Here is a 20,015-nt window from a genome sequence, read left to right as displayed (position 1 = left end):
GTTAATATAGAAGTATACACACACACACACACACACACACACACACACACACTCCCAACTAACCTTTCTGAAAAGAGAAAAAGGTAAATTACTGCCTGTCTAAACCCTAGTATTAACTATAGGAAAGGGAGACATAGGTGATCTTCATGCTCATAATTCTCAAATGATTAGCTACTCATTTTATACCTACCCTAAACTGCTAAATCTAAATTATCAGCAGGAAGTAAACCTGACTATCAATTTCTTTTTTTTTAATGTTTATTTTTTATTTATTTTTGAGAGAGAGTGAGAGCGAGTGAGTGTATGGGGGAGAGGCAGAGAGAGAGGGAGACACAGAATCTGAAGCAGGCTCCAGGCTCCAAGCTGTCAGCACAGAGCCCGACGTGGGGCTTGAACTCACGAACCATGAGATCATGATCCAGGCCGAATTCGGACACTTAACTGACTGAGCCACCCAGGTGCCCCCTGACTATCAATTTCTTTAGCCCAAAGCTTCTCACATTTTGATGAGCCTATAGGTCACCCAGGGATCTTGTTAACATGAGGATTCTAGTACAGCAGGATTGGGATAGGAGCTGAAAGTTCGCATTTCCAATTGCTGAGGAGATGCGGATGTTGTTGGGTTTGCACCTTTGGCATATAGTTGCAGAATTTTAATTTTTGTCCTAAATCCATAATTATTTATATAGAGTTGCAGTTGTATACACACTGTGTTCTCTGCTTTTTTTACACATGAGTTTTATCCTTATTTCCGGCATATTTTTCATAATTATGGTTTTTAATTACTATATAAACTGAAGGTTTGTTATAACATTATTAGGGATTTACATCTATTTTTAGTTATTTTTGCCATTCTAGATAATGCTGCCTTGAATTCCTCTGGGCATATAGGTTTTTGCTGTTTAATTATTTCCCTAAGATAAATTCCCAGGAGTAGTTTCTTGGTCAAATGGTAAGAATATCTTTCTTGCTTAATGGGTACAGAATTTCAGTTTTGCAAGATGAGAGTTCTAGAGATTGATGATGATGGTTGCACAAGAATGTGAATGTAATGTCACTTAACTGTACACTTAAACATGGTTAAGATGGCAAATTTTATGCTGTATGTACTTCACCACAATTAAAAATGTTTTGAAATAGGGGCACCTGGGTGGCTCAGTCAATTAAGTGTGAGACTTCGGTTCAAGTCATGATCTCACAGTTTCTGGGTTTAAGCCCCACATCGGGCCTTCTGCTATTTGCACGGAGCCTGTTTCGGATCCTCTGTCTCACTCTTTCTCTGCCCCTTTCCTGCTCTCTCTCTCTCTACCCTTCCCCTGCTCGCTCTCTCTCTCTCTCAAAAATAAATAAAATGTTAAAAGAATGTTTTAAAATAAAAAGGTGATTCCCCACCCCACCCCCCATAAAGAACATTTTGTATTTTGTTGCATAATAAATCGTTTGGCCTTTTAGAAGAAATAGCCTAATTACAGTGCCACCAACATGTTTATCTCACTTGTAACAGTATGCAGTATTTTGTGGTTTCTTTTTTTTTTTTTTAATTTTTTAATGTATATTTATTTTTTGAGAGAGAGGGAGACAGAGCATGAGCAGAGGAGGGGCAGAGAGAGAGGGAGACACAGAATCCGAAGCAGGCTCCAGGCTCTGAGCTGTCAGCACAGAGCCCAAAGTGGGGCTGAAACTCACAGATCGCAAGATCATGACCTGAGCCAAAGTCCGACGCTCAACTAACTCAGCCACCCAGGCACCCCTAGTTCATGGTTTCTGGAAATGTTTGCTAAATCATAAAATGATTATTCAAGGTTGCCTTAATTTGCATTTTATTTCTGTTCTGGCTTAACATTTGATTTTGTGGATTTTTTTTTACGATTTGTATTTTCCTCTTATGTGAAATGTACATTTATGTCATTGGCCCTTGTTTCTATTAGGACATTGATCATTTTCTTTAGATTTAATACAGCCCTTTCTGTTGTATGTTATAATATTTTAAGTAAATATTTCTTCTAGTCTTTGGTTGTCTTTTTAATTCAGATTTAAGAAATGAGTAATGCTATGATTTTACATCCTACAGGTAAACTATGGAAAAGTTTGTAATGACAGTAGAAAAGCATTGAAATTCACTGTCTCCGATGGCTGCAGTTCAGAATTTGTTTTCGTGCCATATGGTAGCACCATTGCTGTTTATACAATTTACTCAGGAGAACAGATAACTATGCTTAAGGGACATTATAAAAGTGTTGACTGCTGTGTATTTCAGTCTCATTTCCAGGTAAGAATGTTACTTAAGGGAATTTAAAATGTTCAGTTAGCTAGCTTGCTAGGCTAGTTGTATATAAAAGAGTAAATTGTGATTTCAGTCTGAGGAATTATACTTTTAATCCACATTTGAGCTAGGGTTTATGTAATAGAGGATAATATAGGATAAATTTTTAGATAGTATGGGATATTTGTATGAGTCAATATAATATTGTGCAACTTGACTGAAATAAGTCTTTTCTTCTGCATATGGGCTCCATTTATTTGGCAGATGAAAATCTCTAGCAAATTAAAATAATGTCTTACAGGCAGTCTTTTGGGAAAAGCTGTAATACACGTGTCTAATCGCAAAATATAGTTTTTGTATCTTGATTTATGTATATGTGAATCTGTCTCAGATTTTCTTTTATTTTCTGCCGGGGGCTAGTCAGATTGCTTTTGAGTTGATGCAATTTACATAATTTCTTAAATACCTATGCTTAAAAACCTATGGATGTTTGTTTTAACATCCTGACCTTTTTCTTTCATCTTACCAAGGAATCAGGTTGTTTTTTTCAGAGAATATTTGCGCAGATTACCTCCTGTGTTCCTTTAAATGAGTCTCTTATAGAGCAAGAATATTGGTATTTTCCCTATTTTGTAGGTAAAGAAAATGAGGCTCATGAGAATTAAATACTGATATAATGAACATTATGGATTATTAGAGCTAGGAAGGATTTTATCACCTGGTAAAGCTCTTAATCGTTTATTCATTACTTAATTTGTGTCTGACACAGTGCTTATTTTTCAGCCAGCACACATCAGTATGCCAGTAGCCAGTATTAAAATATTCAAATACATATCTTACTGTTTGTTAAAGAGCTGTTGCACCAAGCCCCCTAGGTGGCCTCTAGCTTCACCCCCTCTCCTGAGGCCTCCTAGATTATACCTCAGCCCAGCAACTAACAGGGACCTTCAGGACCCTGCTCTCACTCTATGGCTATTATCTCTTCTGATTTGTCAGTATCCTGATGTAAGAGTTAAATGTTTTTACTTTTTTATTTTTTTATTTTTAATTTACATCAAAGTTAGTTAGCATATATTGCAATGTTTTCAGGAGTAGATTCCAGTGATTCATCCCCAATGTATAACACCCAGTGCTCATCCCAACAAGCGTCTACCTTAATGTCCCTTACCCATTTAGCCCATTCCCTCCACCTACAGCCCCTCCAGCAACCCTGTTTGTTCTCTGTATTTAAGAGTCTCTTATGTTTTGTCTCCGTCCCTGTTTTTATATTCTTTTTGCTTCCCTTCCCTAATGTTCATCTGTTTTATATCTTAAATTCCTCATATGAGTGAAGCCATATGATATTTGTCTTTCTCTGACTTATTTCACTTTTTATAATACCCTCTAGTTCCATTCACATTGTTGCAAATGGCGAGATTTCATTCTTTTTGATTTCCAGGTAATACTCCATTATATATATATATATATATATATATATATATATATATATATATATATATGTGTGTGTGTGTGTGTGTGTGTGTGTATATATATATATATATATATATGTGTGTGTGTATATATATATATATATATACATACCACATCATCTTTATCCATTCATTTGCTGATGGAAATTTGGACTGTTTCCATACTTTGGCTTTTGTCATTAGTGCTGCTCTAATTTAGTTTTACTTCTGAGAGAAGACTAAAACACCAGAGAAGTGACAAGACTTGCCCCAAGCTGCAAGTAATTATTCATAGAGCATGGTTATCTATTCAAAGAAATTCTTAGAATACTATACCTCTGTTCTTGTGCAGAGCCACATAGAGATACAGCTAAGATTTTAAACTGGGTATCCTGACTATAAATTATTGCTTTCCGCCAAATCAGAACTTCTTAACAGGTGTGCCTATAATGGACTAGAAATGTGCCAAGATACTGATGCCCACCAGTTCCTGGAATAGCTCAGACAATCTGGGACACCCAGGAACCTGAGTCAAGTTGCCTCCTAGTACCATTTCTCTAGGCGTTGCGCACTCCTATTTGAATCATTACAGCATATCAGAAAGCTTCCAACTCTTATCCCATCATATCTATTATGATTTTTGAAAAGGAAAATAATTATAAGTCTCAAAAATAAAATAGGATAATACTTTGCATCTATTTAGCAGCAGAACCCTTTTCCAAATTAAATATTATACAGAATGTACTATCTGAAGACAAAATTGATATTTATAGTAATTCTATCATAAATATAAAAATCTAACAAGATATATGTAACATCAAAATAGATAATGATAATAATGGATTTTACCCATTGACTAAAATAGGAATCCATGAATCCATTCAGGTATAAGTAAGTAAACTAATAAATTGGAAGTCTAATGAGGAGTGGGATATTGCCATAGTCCCAGAGTACCTCCCTGCAAAATATTAATTGCAAAGGTAAAATGTGTACTTTTATCTTGAAGAAGCCTGACATATATTACCTTAATTCATCAAAATTAGTAACCCAGTTACATGATATTCCTTCTGTGATAGTACTGACAAAGCTGCATCACCTGAATTTAAGCATGAGGAAACAAGAAAATTTGAAGGACATTCCACAGAATAACTGGTGTGTATCTTCAAATTTGTCAATGCCAGGAAAGCCAATGGGAAGAGTGAAGAACTATTCCAGACTGAAGGAAAGTTAGGAGACATCACAACCAAGTCTAGCCTGTGATTTTAATGTGGACCCTTCTGCTATAAAGGACATTTATTCAGACAATTGGTGAAACTTGAAAGGAGTCTAAGAATTAGCTGGCAGTAATACATGGTGAATTTTTATATTTTGCTGGATACATTGTAATTGTATAGGAGAATCTCTTTATTCAAAGGAAATACATACTCAACTGTTGAGGATTGACAGGACTGGTTGTCAAGTTAGTCTCACATGTTGAGTTTTTTTTTTAATCTAATTTCCCAAATGAATACCTACACTTATCCCCAAAACTTCAGTATTTCAAATTTTTTCCATTAAATTAAAGTCTTTATTAGTCATTCTAATTTAAGTGCTATCTCTTGTAAGCTCTCTTCTTTGAACATCTACAGAATTTCCTTTGTACCAGTGTGGCAATACTTAACCACATATTGCCTTGTAAACTTATCTGACCAAGTTACCTTAGAGATGTGTGTGTGTGTGTGTGTGTGTGTGTGTGTGTGTGTGCATGTGTGTATCTTGCCTTCTTAGGAAATTAAATTGATCAAGGGCACTGAACATTTGAAAATATCTTTGCATCATCCACAATTAGTGTAACTATATATTCTAGATTTAACAATGCAGTCTATAGAATTTTGTTCCCTTTGGGAAGTTTGATAATGTACAGCTAAATCTAATTTACTTTAATATTTTTATATTTATATTTCCTATAAATAATTTTATTATCTTATTTTCCTTTTATCTAGAAACTTTCCTCTTTTTTTTAGAAAAATATTAATTGTATCATGCTTCAAATAGTTTTTGAGATGAACAATAATAAAAAAATAAATAATTGCACCAGCAGAGCAGGAAAAAAGTTTACTATTAGAGATGTTTGTATAATTGGGATAGGACTTCTTCCACCACCGTTCCCTTTTTAAAATTTTTTCAGGGTTACTTCAATGAAAAATCAAAGCATACCTGGTGGAAGGTCCATCTAGTTTTCTTCCCTCACACTATGACTCTTTGGTTTATATCCTCCTTTTGCCTGTTGATACTGAATATTTGCCCATGTTGTTAAATGTTCTTAAAAAGCAAATGTAATGGAGGAAGAACAAATATTGTTAAAATGTCAATACTACCCAAAGCATTCAATGCAATCCCTATCAAAATAACACCCGCATTCTTCACACAGCTAGAACAAACAATCCTAAAATTTGTATGGAACCAGAAAAGACCTTGAATAGCCAAAGCAATCTTGAAAAAGAAAACCAAAGCAGGAGGCATCACAATCCCGGACTTCAAGCTATACTACAAAGTTGTAATCATCAAGACAGTATGGTACTGGCACAAGAACAGACACTCAGATCAATAGAACAGAACAGAGAACCCAGAAATGGACCCAGATACCTATGGCCAACTAATCTTTGACAAAGCAGGAAAGAATATCCAGTGGAATAAAGAGAGTCTCTTCAGCAAGTGATGCTGGGAGAACTGGACAGTGACATGCAGAAGAATGAACCTGGACCACTTTCTTACACCATTCACAAAAATAAACTCAAAATGGATGAAAGACCTCAATGTAAGACAGGAAGCCATCAAAATCCTCGAGGAGAAAACAGGCAAAAGCCTCTTTGATCTTGGCCACAGCAACTTCTTACTCAACTTACTCAACTTCTTGCCTCTTGTCTCCGGAGGTAAGGGAAACAAAAGCAAAAATGAACTACTGGGACCTCATCAAAATAAAAAGCTTCTGCACAGTGAAGGAAACAATCAGCAAAACTAAAAGGCAACCGACAGAATGGGAGAAGATATTTGCAAATGACGTATCAGATAAAGGGTTAGTATCCAAAATCTGTAAAGAACTTATCAAATTTAACACCCAAAAAACAAATAATCCAGTGAAGAAATGGGCAAAAGACATGAATAGACACTTCTCCAAAGAAGACATCCAGATGGCCAACCAACACATGAAAAAATGCTCAGCATCACTCATCATCAGGGAAATACAAATGGAAACCACAATGAGATACCACCTGACACCTGTCAGAATGGCTAACATTAACAACTCAGGCAACAACAGATGTTGGTGAGGATGCAGAGAAAGAGGATCTCTTTTGCATTGTTGGTGGGAATGCAAGCTGGTGCAGCCACTCTGGAAAACAGTATGGAGGTTCCTCAAAAAACTAAAAATAGAACTACCCTATGACCCAGCAATTGCACTACTAGGTATTTATCCATGGGATACAGGTGTGTTGTTTTGGAGGGACACGTGCACCCAGTGTTTATAGTAGCACTATCAACAATAGCCAAAGTATGGAAAGGGCCCAAATGTCCATCGATGAATGAATGGATAAAGAAGATGTGGTATATATATATATATATATATAGATGTGTGTGTATATATATATATATATATATATATATATATATACACACACACACACAATGGAGTATTACTCAGCAATCAAAAAGAATGAAATCTTGCCATTTGCAACTACGTGGATGGAACTGGAGGGTATTATGCTAAGTGAAATTAGTCAGAGAAAGACAAATATCATATGACTTCACTCATATGAGGACTTTAAGAGACAAAACAGATGAACATAAGGGAAGGGAAACAAAAATAATATAAAAACAGGGAGAGGGACAAAACATAAGAGACTCATAAATATGGAGAACAAACAGAGGGTTACTGGAGGGGGTGTGGGAAGGAGGATGGGCTAAATGGGTAAGGGGCGTTAAGGAATCTACTACTAAAATCATTGTTGCACTATATGCTAACTAATTTGGATGTAAATTAAAAATAAATAAATAAAAGCAAATGTAATGGTTATATAATATCCCATCTTATGAATGCAACATAAATTTATATATAAACTGTTACCCTACTCTTGGACATTTATTTCCATATTTTGTTATTTAAATATAATACTGCTAATATCCTTGGGTTTCATGCATGTCTTTGGCATGACTTCTTAGAAACACATACAGGGGCACCCGGGTGGCTCAGTCAGTTAAGCGACCGACTTCATCTCAGGTCATGATCTCGCAGTTTGTGAGTTCAAGCCCTGCGTCGGGCTCTGTGCTGACAGCTCGGAGCTGGACCCTGCTTTGGATTCTGTGTCTCCCTCTTCTCCTTGTGCTCTGTCTCTCTCTGTCTCTCAAAAATAAATAAATGTTAAAAAAAATTTAGAAATGCATACAAAAACTTTTGACATGTATTGAGATTCCCTTCTCCAAAAAGATGATGCCAATTTATACCATCTTCATATGAGAGTATCTATTTCACTGCCCCATAGGAATGTTTTTAGTACTAGCAATATGACATTCCTTAAGTTCTTAAATTTTTTTTAATGTTTTTATTTATTTTTGAGTGAGAGAAAGCATGAGAAGGGGAGGGGCATAGAGAGAGGGAGACACAGAATCAGAAGCAGGCTCCAGGCTCTGAGCTGTGAGCACAGATCCCAACATGGAGCTCAGACTCATGAACCATGAGGTAATGACCTGAGCCAAAGTCGGATGCTTAACCCACTGAGCCACCCAGATGCCCCATTCTTTAAGTTCTTTTGGGGAAGGGAATGAACATTGTTCAGGCGTGTGTAAACAGCATATTCATAAAGACATTGACAGACTGCGCATCAGCCCAAGCTTTCCCTTATAAAGGAAACTTCTCAATAAGCATGGTGTATGGTTCTTAAAGCTCTTCTGTTGAACAGTAGCTAGTTAGGCAGCTAAATAGTGAGCTAAATAATATTTTTTGTGAACTTCTGGCCTATTAGCTAGAAACTCACATGGTTTCTTTATTGATGTCCTTATTAAAATTCATTTGTTAGCAGAGAAGGACAAACTCTTAATTCCATTTTTTTTTCCTCTTTCTACTCTGACACTTGAAATAAATGAATACTATGATTGATAAAAACCACTAGGTTGTTGAATCTTTTTGTGAAATTTTCACATTAGCAAGCTCTGACATATCCTAACAATATTTTAAAATACAGAACACGGCTTTACTGCATCTTAAGTAAGCAAACAAAGGGCATCAGCTCACTTTCTTTGGGGAGTAGAAATACAATTAATCTAATTGGTCTAACGTAAGAATTAATTATTTAAATGACCTAGTTCATTTCAGATTGGCACCAGCTTTAAATTGACCCACAATCACGTTTCCTTTCTGTGTTATAGGAACTTTATAGTGGTAGCAGAGACTGCAATATACTTGCTTGGGTTCCATCCTTATATGAACCAGTTCCTGATAATGATGAGGTAAGTCATATTTATACAACTTATACAGTGACTTGTAAATCATACAGGAAGTAGTTTTATTAATTTGGTTCATATGAGAGAGACTTTTAAGGTATTTCTTGCTGTTTTCAGACTGAAAATAATTTGCCTGTTATAACACATTTGGAAAATCCAGAAAAATATTGAAAGAATGACATAAATTTCTAAAATTGAATTACTATTAAAACTTTTATTTATTTCATTGTTTTTTTTTCCCTATGCATATGTGTTTTTTTTTAAACATAGTTAATATACTTGGACATAGGACTTGGCATTCTACTTCACTCAATAATGAGTCTTTTTTCCATGTCATTAATAACTCTTTGTAAATTTTTTTTAATAATGTAGCATGCTTTCATCTATATATCACAATTTACTTAAATATTTACATATTAGGATACATTTCTTTTAATAATTATAAACAAATCAAGGTAAATATCTGTTCATAAATTGTTTATATTTCTGATTGCTTATTTGGTTAAATTCCTAGAAGTAGACTTTATCTCTTGAGTTACCGTATACAACATTTTTAAGCCTCTTTATTCACACTCTCAAATTTTACCAACTTACACTCCTAAGAGCAGTCTGTTAGTAGTATAAATTGGTATAAATATGACCTATGATCATGGGAATAAAATGTAGTAGGTAGGGATGCCTAGATGGCACAGTCGATTAAGCCTCCAACTCTTGATCTTGGCTCAGGTCATGATCTCACAGTTCGTGAGTTGAAGCCCCGCATCATGCTCTGCACCAATGGTGTGGAATCTGCTTGGGATTTTTCTGTGTTCACTTCAACCCCTATGTCACATAAGCCCCTCCCCCGCTTGTGTGCATACACATGTGCATGCTCTCTCTTTCTCTAAATAAATTAATTAACTTTTAAAAAATGCAGTATGTAAACAAAGATGAATAGGACATGCTCCCTGGTCTTAGGTAGTAGCTTCTGTATTTTTTTTACTCTGTATTACGCTGTCCAAAAGTGATATCTTTCCCACCAAAGATTCTTTTACTAAGCACTGTTAATCATCCCTGTTTATCTTAAGTTTTAGGATACAAGAAGTCAGATATCTAAAACCAACATTTACGTATATAATGTTTTAAAGTTGAAAATATAAATAATTCAGTTAGAAACACCTTGACTTAATCTTACCAAGTCATAGTATAAAAACAAAGCATCCTAAATGGAGATGAAAGTTATTGATAGAGCAAGTTTAAAATTCTGAAAATATCTTTCATATATTTAGTTCCTTTATGAAAACATGACTCTCCAAATCACATGGAAATGAGTTTTTATGGGGGTAGTTGATGCCATTTAGCAGCTATTGAAAAAATATATTTCATACCTAAATTTGCAACTGCTTTGGTTTACTGCAGTGGAAAGCCAGTGAATTATTTTCTTTTGGCCCTAATCCAAATGAAAGAGAAGAAAAACGCAAGATGAATCTTCAAGCACCTGGCCAAATGCTGTATGGATATTGTCAGATTTCACCACATGTCTAATTTGGTTTATTATGGCTTTGATTAGTTTTAGTGTACAGCTGCTTTTAAATGACTGGATGCTCTTCTGTAGCAAGCTTATATGGCCAAATACTTTGGTATAGCCATTTATATTGCATTATTTAATTGCTGTGTCCTGCTGTTTGGGAATTACTGTGTACATTAAATCCAAGTTAAAACACTACAGCCTATGTTAGGAAGTATAACAATCATTTACCAAATGAAAACAATAAAAATAAATCTATGTCTTACATATGGAGAAAGGATAATTAGAAGAAAACTAAATTGCTTAATTTATGAAGGTAGTCTTTGCCTCTGGTGGCTTATTTATTTCTTACTATGTAGTTGTAGTGATAGTTTGAACTCCTCATCTAGAAGGATTTTTGCATATAGGAAATTAAACTGAAGTAGGAAAGCAAATAGAGATGCCCGAAAAACAAGTTAGCCTTATATTTAAGTTTTAGAGCAATAAAACCTTGTCTTTTAAAATCTGTTTATACGCTTTAAGGTAGACATCATTTTCATAAAATGGTATGTGCTAAGATTATTTTCACAAAACTTTAGTTCAAAAGATTCCTGTGAATGTAGGTAGCACATGACTGTGATCATGATGCAGATCCCAGAAGGGAAGTCCATCTTCACCAAACCCTACTCCTCACATGTGTATTTACTATTTAACTCATATTTTTAAGTGTTTGTATCTCAGCTATCAAATAAATGATGCTGCAGTTTCCAAGAAATGTGCAGTAATATGCTTCAAAACAGAACACAGACACACATACGTACACACACACTCACTTAGTCTTCAGTTTTAGGTAAACTAATAATAATACTGGTAACTGGGTTTGAATCCCTGTTCTGCCATCCATTATGGATCAGGGACAGGTTTATGGTATCACCAAACACCAGAATCATGAAGCAGATTGTTCTTCAGTTTCCTTTCAAATCCACCCTTGAGATTAGATTTATTTCCCTATCAACCAACATATAATCCCTTAGAGGTATTTCTTCTGATATCCAAAATAGAGGAGGAATTTAGCTACCATAAGAAATTGGAGGGCATTGGGTAATAGAGACAGGTTTTATGATCTTAAGCATAGATTAATGTATTATTTAAGTGGCAGGTGGTTTTTTTATATTCTGAGTACTCTGCCTTCCTTTTGCCCTCTTTTCCTGAAACTTGGTCATGGTCAAGGCAAGCCTATATAACTCCTAACCATTTTTCCCTGCCTAAGATCTATAAGGTGGCTACATTATAGTTTAAATCTGACCTCTCCTCAAGAATCATACTTTATTTTTTTAAGTTTGTTTGTTTGTTTGCTTATTTATTTATTTTTTTAATGTAATTTATTGTCAAGCTAGCTAACATACAGTGCATACAGTGTGTTCTTGGTTTTGGGAGTAGATTCCCGTAATTCATCACTTCCATACAACATCCAGTGCTCATCCCAACAGATGCCCTCCTCAGTGCCCATTACGCATTTTCCCCTCTCCTTACCCCCCACTCCATCAACCCTCAGTTTGTTCTCTGTATTTAAGAGTCTCTTATGGTTTACCTTCCTTCCTCTCTGTAACTATTTTTTCCCCTTCCCCGAAGGTCTTCTGTTAAGTTTCTCAAGTTCCACATATGAGTGAAAACATATGATCTATTTCTTTCTTTGACTGACTTATTTCACTTAGCATAATACCCTCTAGTTCCATCCACATTGTTGCAAATGGCAGGATTTCATTCTTTCTCATTGCCAAGTAGTATTCATTCCATTGTATATATAAACCACGTCTTCTTTATCCATTCATCGGTTGATGCACATTTGGGCTCTTTCCATAATTTGGCTATTGTTGAAAGTGCTGCTATAAACACTGGGGTACATCTGCCCCTGTGAATCAGCACTCCTGTGTCCTTTGGATAAATTCCTGGTAGTACTATTGCTAGGTCATAGGGTAGATCTATTTTTAATTTTTTGAGGATCCTTCATATTCTTTTCCAGTGCAGCTGCACCAGTTTGCATTCACACCAAAAGTGCAAGAGGGTTAGCCTTTCTCCACATCCTAGCCAACATCTGTTGTTTCCTGAGTTGTTAATTTTCGCCCCCTGACCGGTATGAGGTGGTATCTCAATGTGGTTTTGATTTGAATTTCCCTGATGATGAGTGATGTTGAGTATCTTTTCATATGTCTGTTTGCCATCTGGATGTCTTCTTTGGAAAAGTGTCTGTTCATGTCTCCTGCCCATTTCTTCACTGGATTATTTGTTTTTTCGGGCGTTGAGTTTGGTAAATTCTTTATAGATTTTGGGTACTAGCCCTTTATCTGATACGTCACTTGCAAATATTTTCTCCCATTCCATCCGTTGCCTTTTAGTTTTGTTAATTGTTTCCTTTGCAGTGCAGAAGCTTTTCGTCTTGATGAGGTCCCAATAGTTCATTTTTGCTTTTATTTCCCTTGCTTTTGAAGACGTGTCGAGCAAGAAATTGCTGCAGCTGAGGTCAAAGAGGTTGTTGCCTGTTTTCTTCTCTAGGGTTTTGGTGGTTTCGTCTCACATTTAGGTCTTTCATCCATTTTGAGTTTATTTTTGTGCATGGTGTAAGAAAGTGGTCCAATTTCTCTTCTGCATGTTGCTGTCCAGTTCTCCCAGCACCATTTGTTAAAGAGACTGTCTTTTTTCCATTGGATATTCTTTCCTGCTTTGTCAAAGATCAGTTGGCCATACATTTGTGGGTCCAATTCTGGGTTCTCTATTCTATTCCATTGGTCTATGTGTTTTTGTGCCAGTACCATACTGTCTTGATGATTACAGCTTTGTACTAGAGGGTAAAGTCTGGGATTGTGATGCCTCCCATTTTGGTTTTCTTTTTCAACATTACTATGGCTATTCAGGGTCTTCTCTGGTTCCATACAAATTTTAGAATTGTTTGTTCTAGCTTTGAGAAGAATGCCGGTGCAATTTTGATTGGGATTGCATTGAATGTGTAGATTGCTTTGGGTAGTATTGACATTTTAACAATATTTGTTCTTCCAATCCATGATCTTGGAATGTTTTTCCATATCTTTGTGTATTCAGTTTCTTTCATAGGTTTTCCATAGTTTTCAGCATACATATCTTTTATATCTTTGGTTAGGTTTATTCCTAGGTATTTTATGGTTCTTGGTACAATTGTAAATGGGATCAATTTCTTGATTTCTCTGTTATTTCATTATTGGTATATAGAAATGCAACTGATTTCTGTACATTGATTTTGTATTTTGGGGTGCCTGGGTAGCTCAGTTGGTTAAGCATCCAAGTTCAGCTTAGGTCATGATCTCACAGTGAGTTCAAGCCCCGGGTGGGGTTCTGTGCTATAAACTCAGAACCTGGAGCCTGCTTTGGATTTTGTGTCTCTCCTTCTCTATCTGCCCTTCCCCTGCTCACACTCTATCTCTCTCTATCGAAAAGAAATAAACATTTAAAAAAATTTTTTTAAAGAATCTTACTTTATTTTGATAGTCACACAGTACATAGATGTTTTACTTACCACTTTGTAGATATATACAGTTGACCCTAAACAATCAGGGGGATTCAGATACTGACACACACCCCCATGCAATTAAAAATCCTTATGTAACTTTTGAGTCCTTCATAGCTTATCTACTAATAGACAACTGTTGATCAGAAGCCTTACCCGTAACATAAAACGGTCAGTTAGCATGTATTTTGTATATGTATAATAAACTGTATTTTTACAATAAAGTAAGCTAGAGAAAATAAAATGCTTTTAAGAAAATCATAAGGAAGAGAAAATACATTTACAATATTGTACTTTATGAGGCACCTGGGTGGCTTAGTCGGTTGAGCATCTGACTCTTGATTTAGCTCAGGTCATGATCTCACGGTTCATGAGTTTGAATCCCACATTGGGCTCCACACTGACAGTGCAGAGCCTGCTTGGAACTCTCTCTCTCTCTCTCTCTCGCTCGCTCTCCTTCTCTGCCCCTCCCATGCACTGTCTCAAAATAAACTAAAAAAACAGAACAATACTGTACTGTATTTATCAAAAAAAATCTGCATATAAGTGGACTTACATAGTTCAAAGTCCTGTTTTTCAGGGGTGACTATAAAATCACTTGCTGACATAGACAGCCCTGTACTCTGTCTGTAGAGGATTTCCAGTAATGACCAATAAGAAATTTATTATATATCAAGGTGTATATGGGGTAGATGTAAGGTTTGGTTTTCTTCTCCTTTCCCATTATTTGGACCTGGACTAGATCCACTCTAAATCATGGTTTTCTATCTCCATAACATTTACAACGATCTGTCAGTAGAGCAGGCAACCTGGTGAGGTTGAGGGGGATATGTTCAAGCATGGAAAGGATGTCCACTAGCAGATGTTATAGAGAAAGCTTAAATAATAGATGGTAGCTATACTGCATCTGTGAGTCGCAAACAATAATATGGGTACCATATCTATATACAACATTTCTACTATAGCTTTTAATTACAAGTGTGTCTTATTGGTGATGTTTCTAGCAATAAAATGTAACTGTAATGATAGTACTGTAATGCATTTATATTATCCTTTACTACTATAAACAGTAAAATTTATAGTATTTGTGTATTAGTACAGTATTTATCAAAATTGATCAGTATTTCATTTCAATTTTCACATAATTATTTTCGCTTCTTTGTTCACTGTAATAACAATAACTTACAATAAAATGTAATTTTTCATCTCTCTTGAGTCTTCAAATGAAATTTAAATATCTAATAAGTTATATCTTGGGCTTCCATAGTAGAGTTAGGAGGCATGACCTTTGTGTGGCTTATCCACTAAGGGACATTTTGGGGACATATCTAAGGCAGAGTTAAAGACTTCTAAAGATAGAGTAGGGGAGAAGAAATCACCTAACCCCCAAGGACAATACATCTTTATTTTTTAAATTTTAGTTCCAGTATAGTTAACATACAGTGTTATGTTAGTTTCAGGTGTACAACATAGTGATTCAACAATTCTATATATTGCTCATTGCTCATCATGATAAGTGTACTTTTAATCCCCTTCACCTACTCCACCCATCCCTGCATCTACCTCTCCTCTGTTAACCATCAGTTTGTTCTCTATAGTTAAGAGATATACATCTTTAAATTAACACTCACTAAACAACCTAACTTAATAGTTAAATTATAAACCTAGGAAGATAGGAAATTCAGTGAACATTTGTATGAAAAAATAAATGAACAGACTTCAGTGTGGTACAATCATTGACTGCATATCAGTGGACTGTTGATAGATAGCTGAGGTTTGGCAATAGTTTTTTTATCTGGACATTTGAGATATAATGGAATTTTGTTTATACAACTAAGTGATGATAGCCAACATAAGGTTTAATAATGGTGACAATAGCAAACATTAGGTTTAGTAATAGATTCTGATCTATAGCTTTAACAGCCATAAAGAATACTTAAATTAATATGTCATTTTCTAACTATCCTGACTGATACTTGGGGAGTTTACTGGAAATGCTCACTTTTCTACTGTTATCATTGTTTAAATTATAAGATTCTAAGTCATCATATCAAAAAGGTGATGAGCATGCTTAGACACAGTTAGGGGTTGCTCTTAACATAAAACATTGCTGTATGTTGTACAAGGCACTATCTCAAATTATTTAAGAGTAGCCTTGGTGCTAATACATTATTGGGTTTGGGGTCTGAACACACTTGTAGCAAATGTAAAAGCTGCAGAATAAGACACAAATTTGGTTCATAATACCCAGATACTCAAAAAAATGAGACCTTCTTAAAGCCCTTGAGTCATTTGCCCCAGAATAGGAAGTTTGCTATTCAAAAACTTTCTTCACGGGGCACCTGTGTTGCTCAGTCAAGCGTCCAAGTTTGGCTCAGGTCATGATCTCACGGTTCGTGAGTTCGAGCCCCGCATCAGTCTCTGTGCTGATACCTTGGAGCCTGGAGCCTGCTTCAGATTCTGTGTCTCCCTCTCTCTCCACCCCTCCCCTGCTCACTCTTTCTCAAAAATAAACAAACATTAAAAAAAATAAAAACAAAAACAAAAACTTTCCTCAGAAAGTGAATTGATTTGAAATGTCACAGATAATTAATATTCCTCTAATTGCTGATTACTTTTATTAGGTACAACTCTAAACTTATAAGAATACTGTGATGTTTTGTTGTTTTATTTTTTATATATATATTTATTTTGAATGAGAGAGAAAGAGCAAGCACAAGTGGGGGAGGTACAGAGAGAGAGGGAGAGAGAGAGAGAATCCCAAGCATGCTCCGCAATGTCAGCAGAGCCCTACTCATGGCTCCGTCTCACAAACCATGAGCTCATGATCTGAGCCAAAATCAAGAGTCAGATGCTTAACCAACTGAGCCACCTAGGCACCCCTGTTTTGTTGTTTTAAATAAACACCATCCAAATGCATGTTATCTTGAAAACTCCCTGGAAAACCTATATGCTAATGACAAATATGTTACCATTTTTGATACATTTTTCATATACTTCTGAACTACTTTACCAGCTATCTAAACAAACAAACAAACAAACAAACAAACCTCACTACTTAATAACTTTGGTCTTCGGACCAAAGATGGTGTTACTTAGTTTGATGAACATCTTATTCCCCTTATATGGATATTTGCTTATTTATAAAGTCAAGTCCACTTAAATAATAAAAAGTTGCCAACATTAATATCTTGGGCTATCAGGTCAGACTGTAGACCTGAGTCCATTCTTAGCATCCATTAACATGGATGTTAATGTGCTGTCTTCTTCACATAATTCCAAAGACGTGCAGAAACATAGCAGCATCATGGTATATACGTAAATGCATTTATGTATATGTTTGTAAGGTGACTACTTTGAAGGAAACACAGATAATTTGGATAAATTCTGGCCTATTTAAAATGAAGCTACATTGCCTTACATTGTATGTGGGGTGTTTCTTGTAGCAAATGTAAAAGCTGCAGAAGAAGACACAAATTTGGTTCGTAATGCCCACATACATTGTATTTTATTTTAAATGAACAATTTATTTTATTTACTTTCAAAATACTGTAATTGCTTTTCATTTGATGTATTTCATAACTATTGTGAGCTTAAAATTATGAGGTAAGACAATCAAATTTTCCTTTTCCTTCCCTTTTTTAGCCTACAACCAAATCACAGTTAAATCCAGCATTTGAAGATGCATGGAGCAGCAGTGATGAGGAAGGATGACCATCAATCCTGAGTACTTCTGTGTCTCTGTTGATGAAACTTTTAAAATGCGACTGTTTTGTGTGGGTATTGTTTTCTTAACTGTCCAGTGACAGCTAAATTATCATTAAAATTGGAATTTCTTTTTTAATTTAAAAAGAAGTCTTCCTCTAAGCCACAAATAACTGTATTGCTTCTTTCTAGTTCCATAAATATACATGCTCATTGTAAATAATTCAAATGACTTTTGAACAGTCACCTGGAACCATATCACCCTAAGGTAACTACTACTCACATTTTGGTGGCCATTCTTCCATGCATCTTTTTATAACATAATTTTACATAATGGGATGTTTGGCATGTTGTTGCTGTCATGGAAGTTCCTCTCCTCCCACATGAGTGTCTCTCTCCCGATCCCTGACGGCAGTCCACATTATTAACCAAGTATGTGTGTGTGTTCTTTCACATTTTACAATCCTATATGGGCCTATATAGACATAGATGGGGAAGTATTTTTATTTTGCAAAAATGGAACGTATACAGTTCTGTCTTGATTTTGTTTCCAGTTACAGCTCATAGGAGTCCTTGTTATTTGGTATAAATAAGCATTTGTCTATATTTTTGTTATTTTCTGTATTCCTTATACTCTGGCCTTTGGGGCCTTGATCCTGGTGACACTACCCTCTCCCAAGACTAGCTAATTCCTAGGGATAACACAGGACTCCCTTGGGAGCCTGCCTTTCATATACAAACCAACCAATCCAGAGTCCATATCCCCAACCCTCATACACCAAGGCAATATTCTCCCTGCCCTAATTCACCCTAGGGCCACCCTTGTATGCCACAGTCTACTGAAATTATTCAAACTATCCAACACTAAACTTGGTGTACCTACCCTGCCTCGCTCAATCCTTCCCACAAAAATTCCAGTAAAGGCTTTGACCCATTCTTTGCCCTTTCCTTTGAGAGGAGGCCTCCTAACCAACCCTGGCCCTTCTCCTGTGGCCCTGCATAGCATGGTGTGCCAGGTCTCCTGGTTTTAGGGATTTGTGAGTATAAACTTCTTCCATCATGACCGTCTTCTCTGTGTCTGTATATCTTACCATACCTGCTGAGAACAAATCCCACATAAAAATCTTAACACAGTTGGCACAACAAGCTGGGTGATTTGACACCAAATGGAAATGGTATGTCCTTAAACTGCTCTTGGCTTAAAACTGTATCTAATAGTCAGTAGCCCCTGCCTGAAAGGGCACCCCTGATTTTGGTGCACTTGCAGCTTGGTGGCTTCTGCATTGCGTTGTTTTTTTTGTTGTTGGGTATTGCCCTGATATCCCAATCTAAAGGGAACACTTGATGTATTTCCCCATGTTGGTGGACCACCCGGAGTCCAGGACAGAAAATTCCCTCCGAAGGGGATTAGGGGTGACCACCCTCCCAGTGCCATGGGAGTTGAATCCATTGACTGGGTAGCACTGACCAGCAGTGAGGCCATCTGAGTCATGGAGATGGAAGTACCTAGTGTCTAGGGCATAATCGTCTGCATCCACTTGCTGCTGTCTTAAGTGAGTTGTTCCTGTAACCACTGGGTTGTAAGAGGTCCCATCTCTGGAATTCTATAAATATACACTGTTTAATGAAAAGGGGGAGGAAAGGAAAGCTCTTAAGAGATGCTGCTTATCAGCATGCAAAGCATCTCATGCTCAAAACAAAAAAATGTTACAGGTAAAGTTGATGCCACCATTGTTCTCCAAGTTGTGGACTGTAGCTCCTCTAAGGTTGATTGGGACGTCCTGGACAAGGGCGCGGCGGCTCACAACAGACACCACTCAAGACCACCGGGAGCTTATTGGACAACATTTAGAAGATTTAAAAAAAGAAAGAAAGAGAAAAAATTGAGCTGCCTAGAAATACAAGTCCTTCTAAAGGATTCTGTTTTTTAAAAGGTGGGAGTGTGAGGCAAGGACTGATTATTCTGTGCACAGGGCCATCCCAGGGAAAAGTTGCCTAGAGATACCTGGGCCCTGCTTTTCCTCTTATCAGCCAGAAAAAGAAAGTGAAAACTGAATCTTCAGAGGGCAAAAGCCTGAAAAATGGAGAAAACAAAGAAAA

The 20,015-nt window shown here is 36.2% G+C and overlaps 1 protein-coding gene across 5 annotated transcripts in view; it reads left to right on the top strand.

The window, feature by feature from the left end:
* The window catches only part of ERCC8 (ERCC excision repair 8, CSA ubiquitin ligase complex subunit), a 62,977-nt gene extending 44,066 nt beyond the window's left edge, over positions 1-18,911 (top strand). For 2 of the 5 annotated variants that reach the window (XM_042987378.1, XM_042987383.1), the window contains exons 10-12: positions 2,072-2,269; positions 9,112-9,192; positions 17,856-18,911. In XM_042987378.1, coding sequence (XP_042843312.1) covers positions 2,072-2,269; positions 9,112-9,192; positions 17,856-17,924 — 348 coding nt within the window. In that variant the 3' untranslated portion in view covers positions 17,925-18,911. The remainder of the gene's footprint in view (positions 1-2,071; positions 2,270-9,111; positions 9,193-17,855) is intronic. The other 3 variants (XM_042987374.1, XM_042987369.1, XM_007079915.3) reach the window with 3 other exon arrangements.
* The last annotated feature ends 1,104 nt before the right edge of the window (positions 18,912-20,015 follow it).

The sequence above is a fragment of the Panthera tigris genome, chromosome A1, assembly GCF_018350195.1.
Source record: "Panthera tigris isolate Pti1 chromosome A1, P.tigris_Pti1_mat1.1, whole genome shotgun sequence".
Classification (NCBI taxonomy): domain Eukaryota; kingdom Metazoa; phylum Chordata; class Mammalia; order Carnivora; family Felidae; genus Panthera; species Panthera tigris.
The sequence above is the reverse complement of the archived record's forward strand: the minus strand, read 5'-3'. Positions and strand labels throughout refer to the sequence as shown.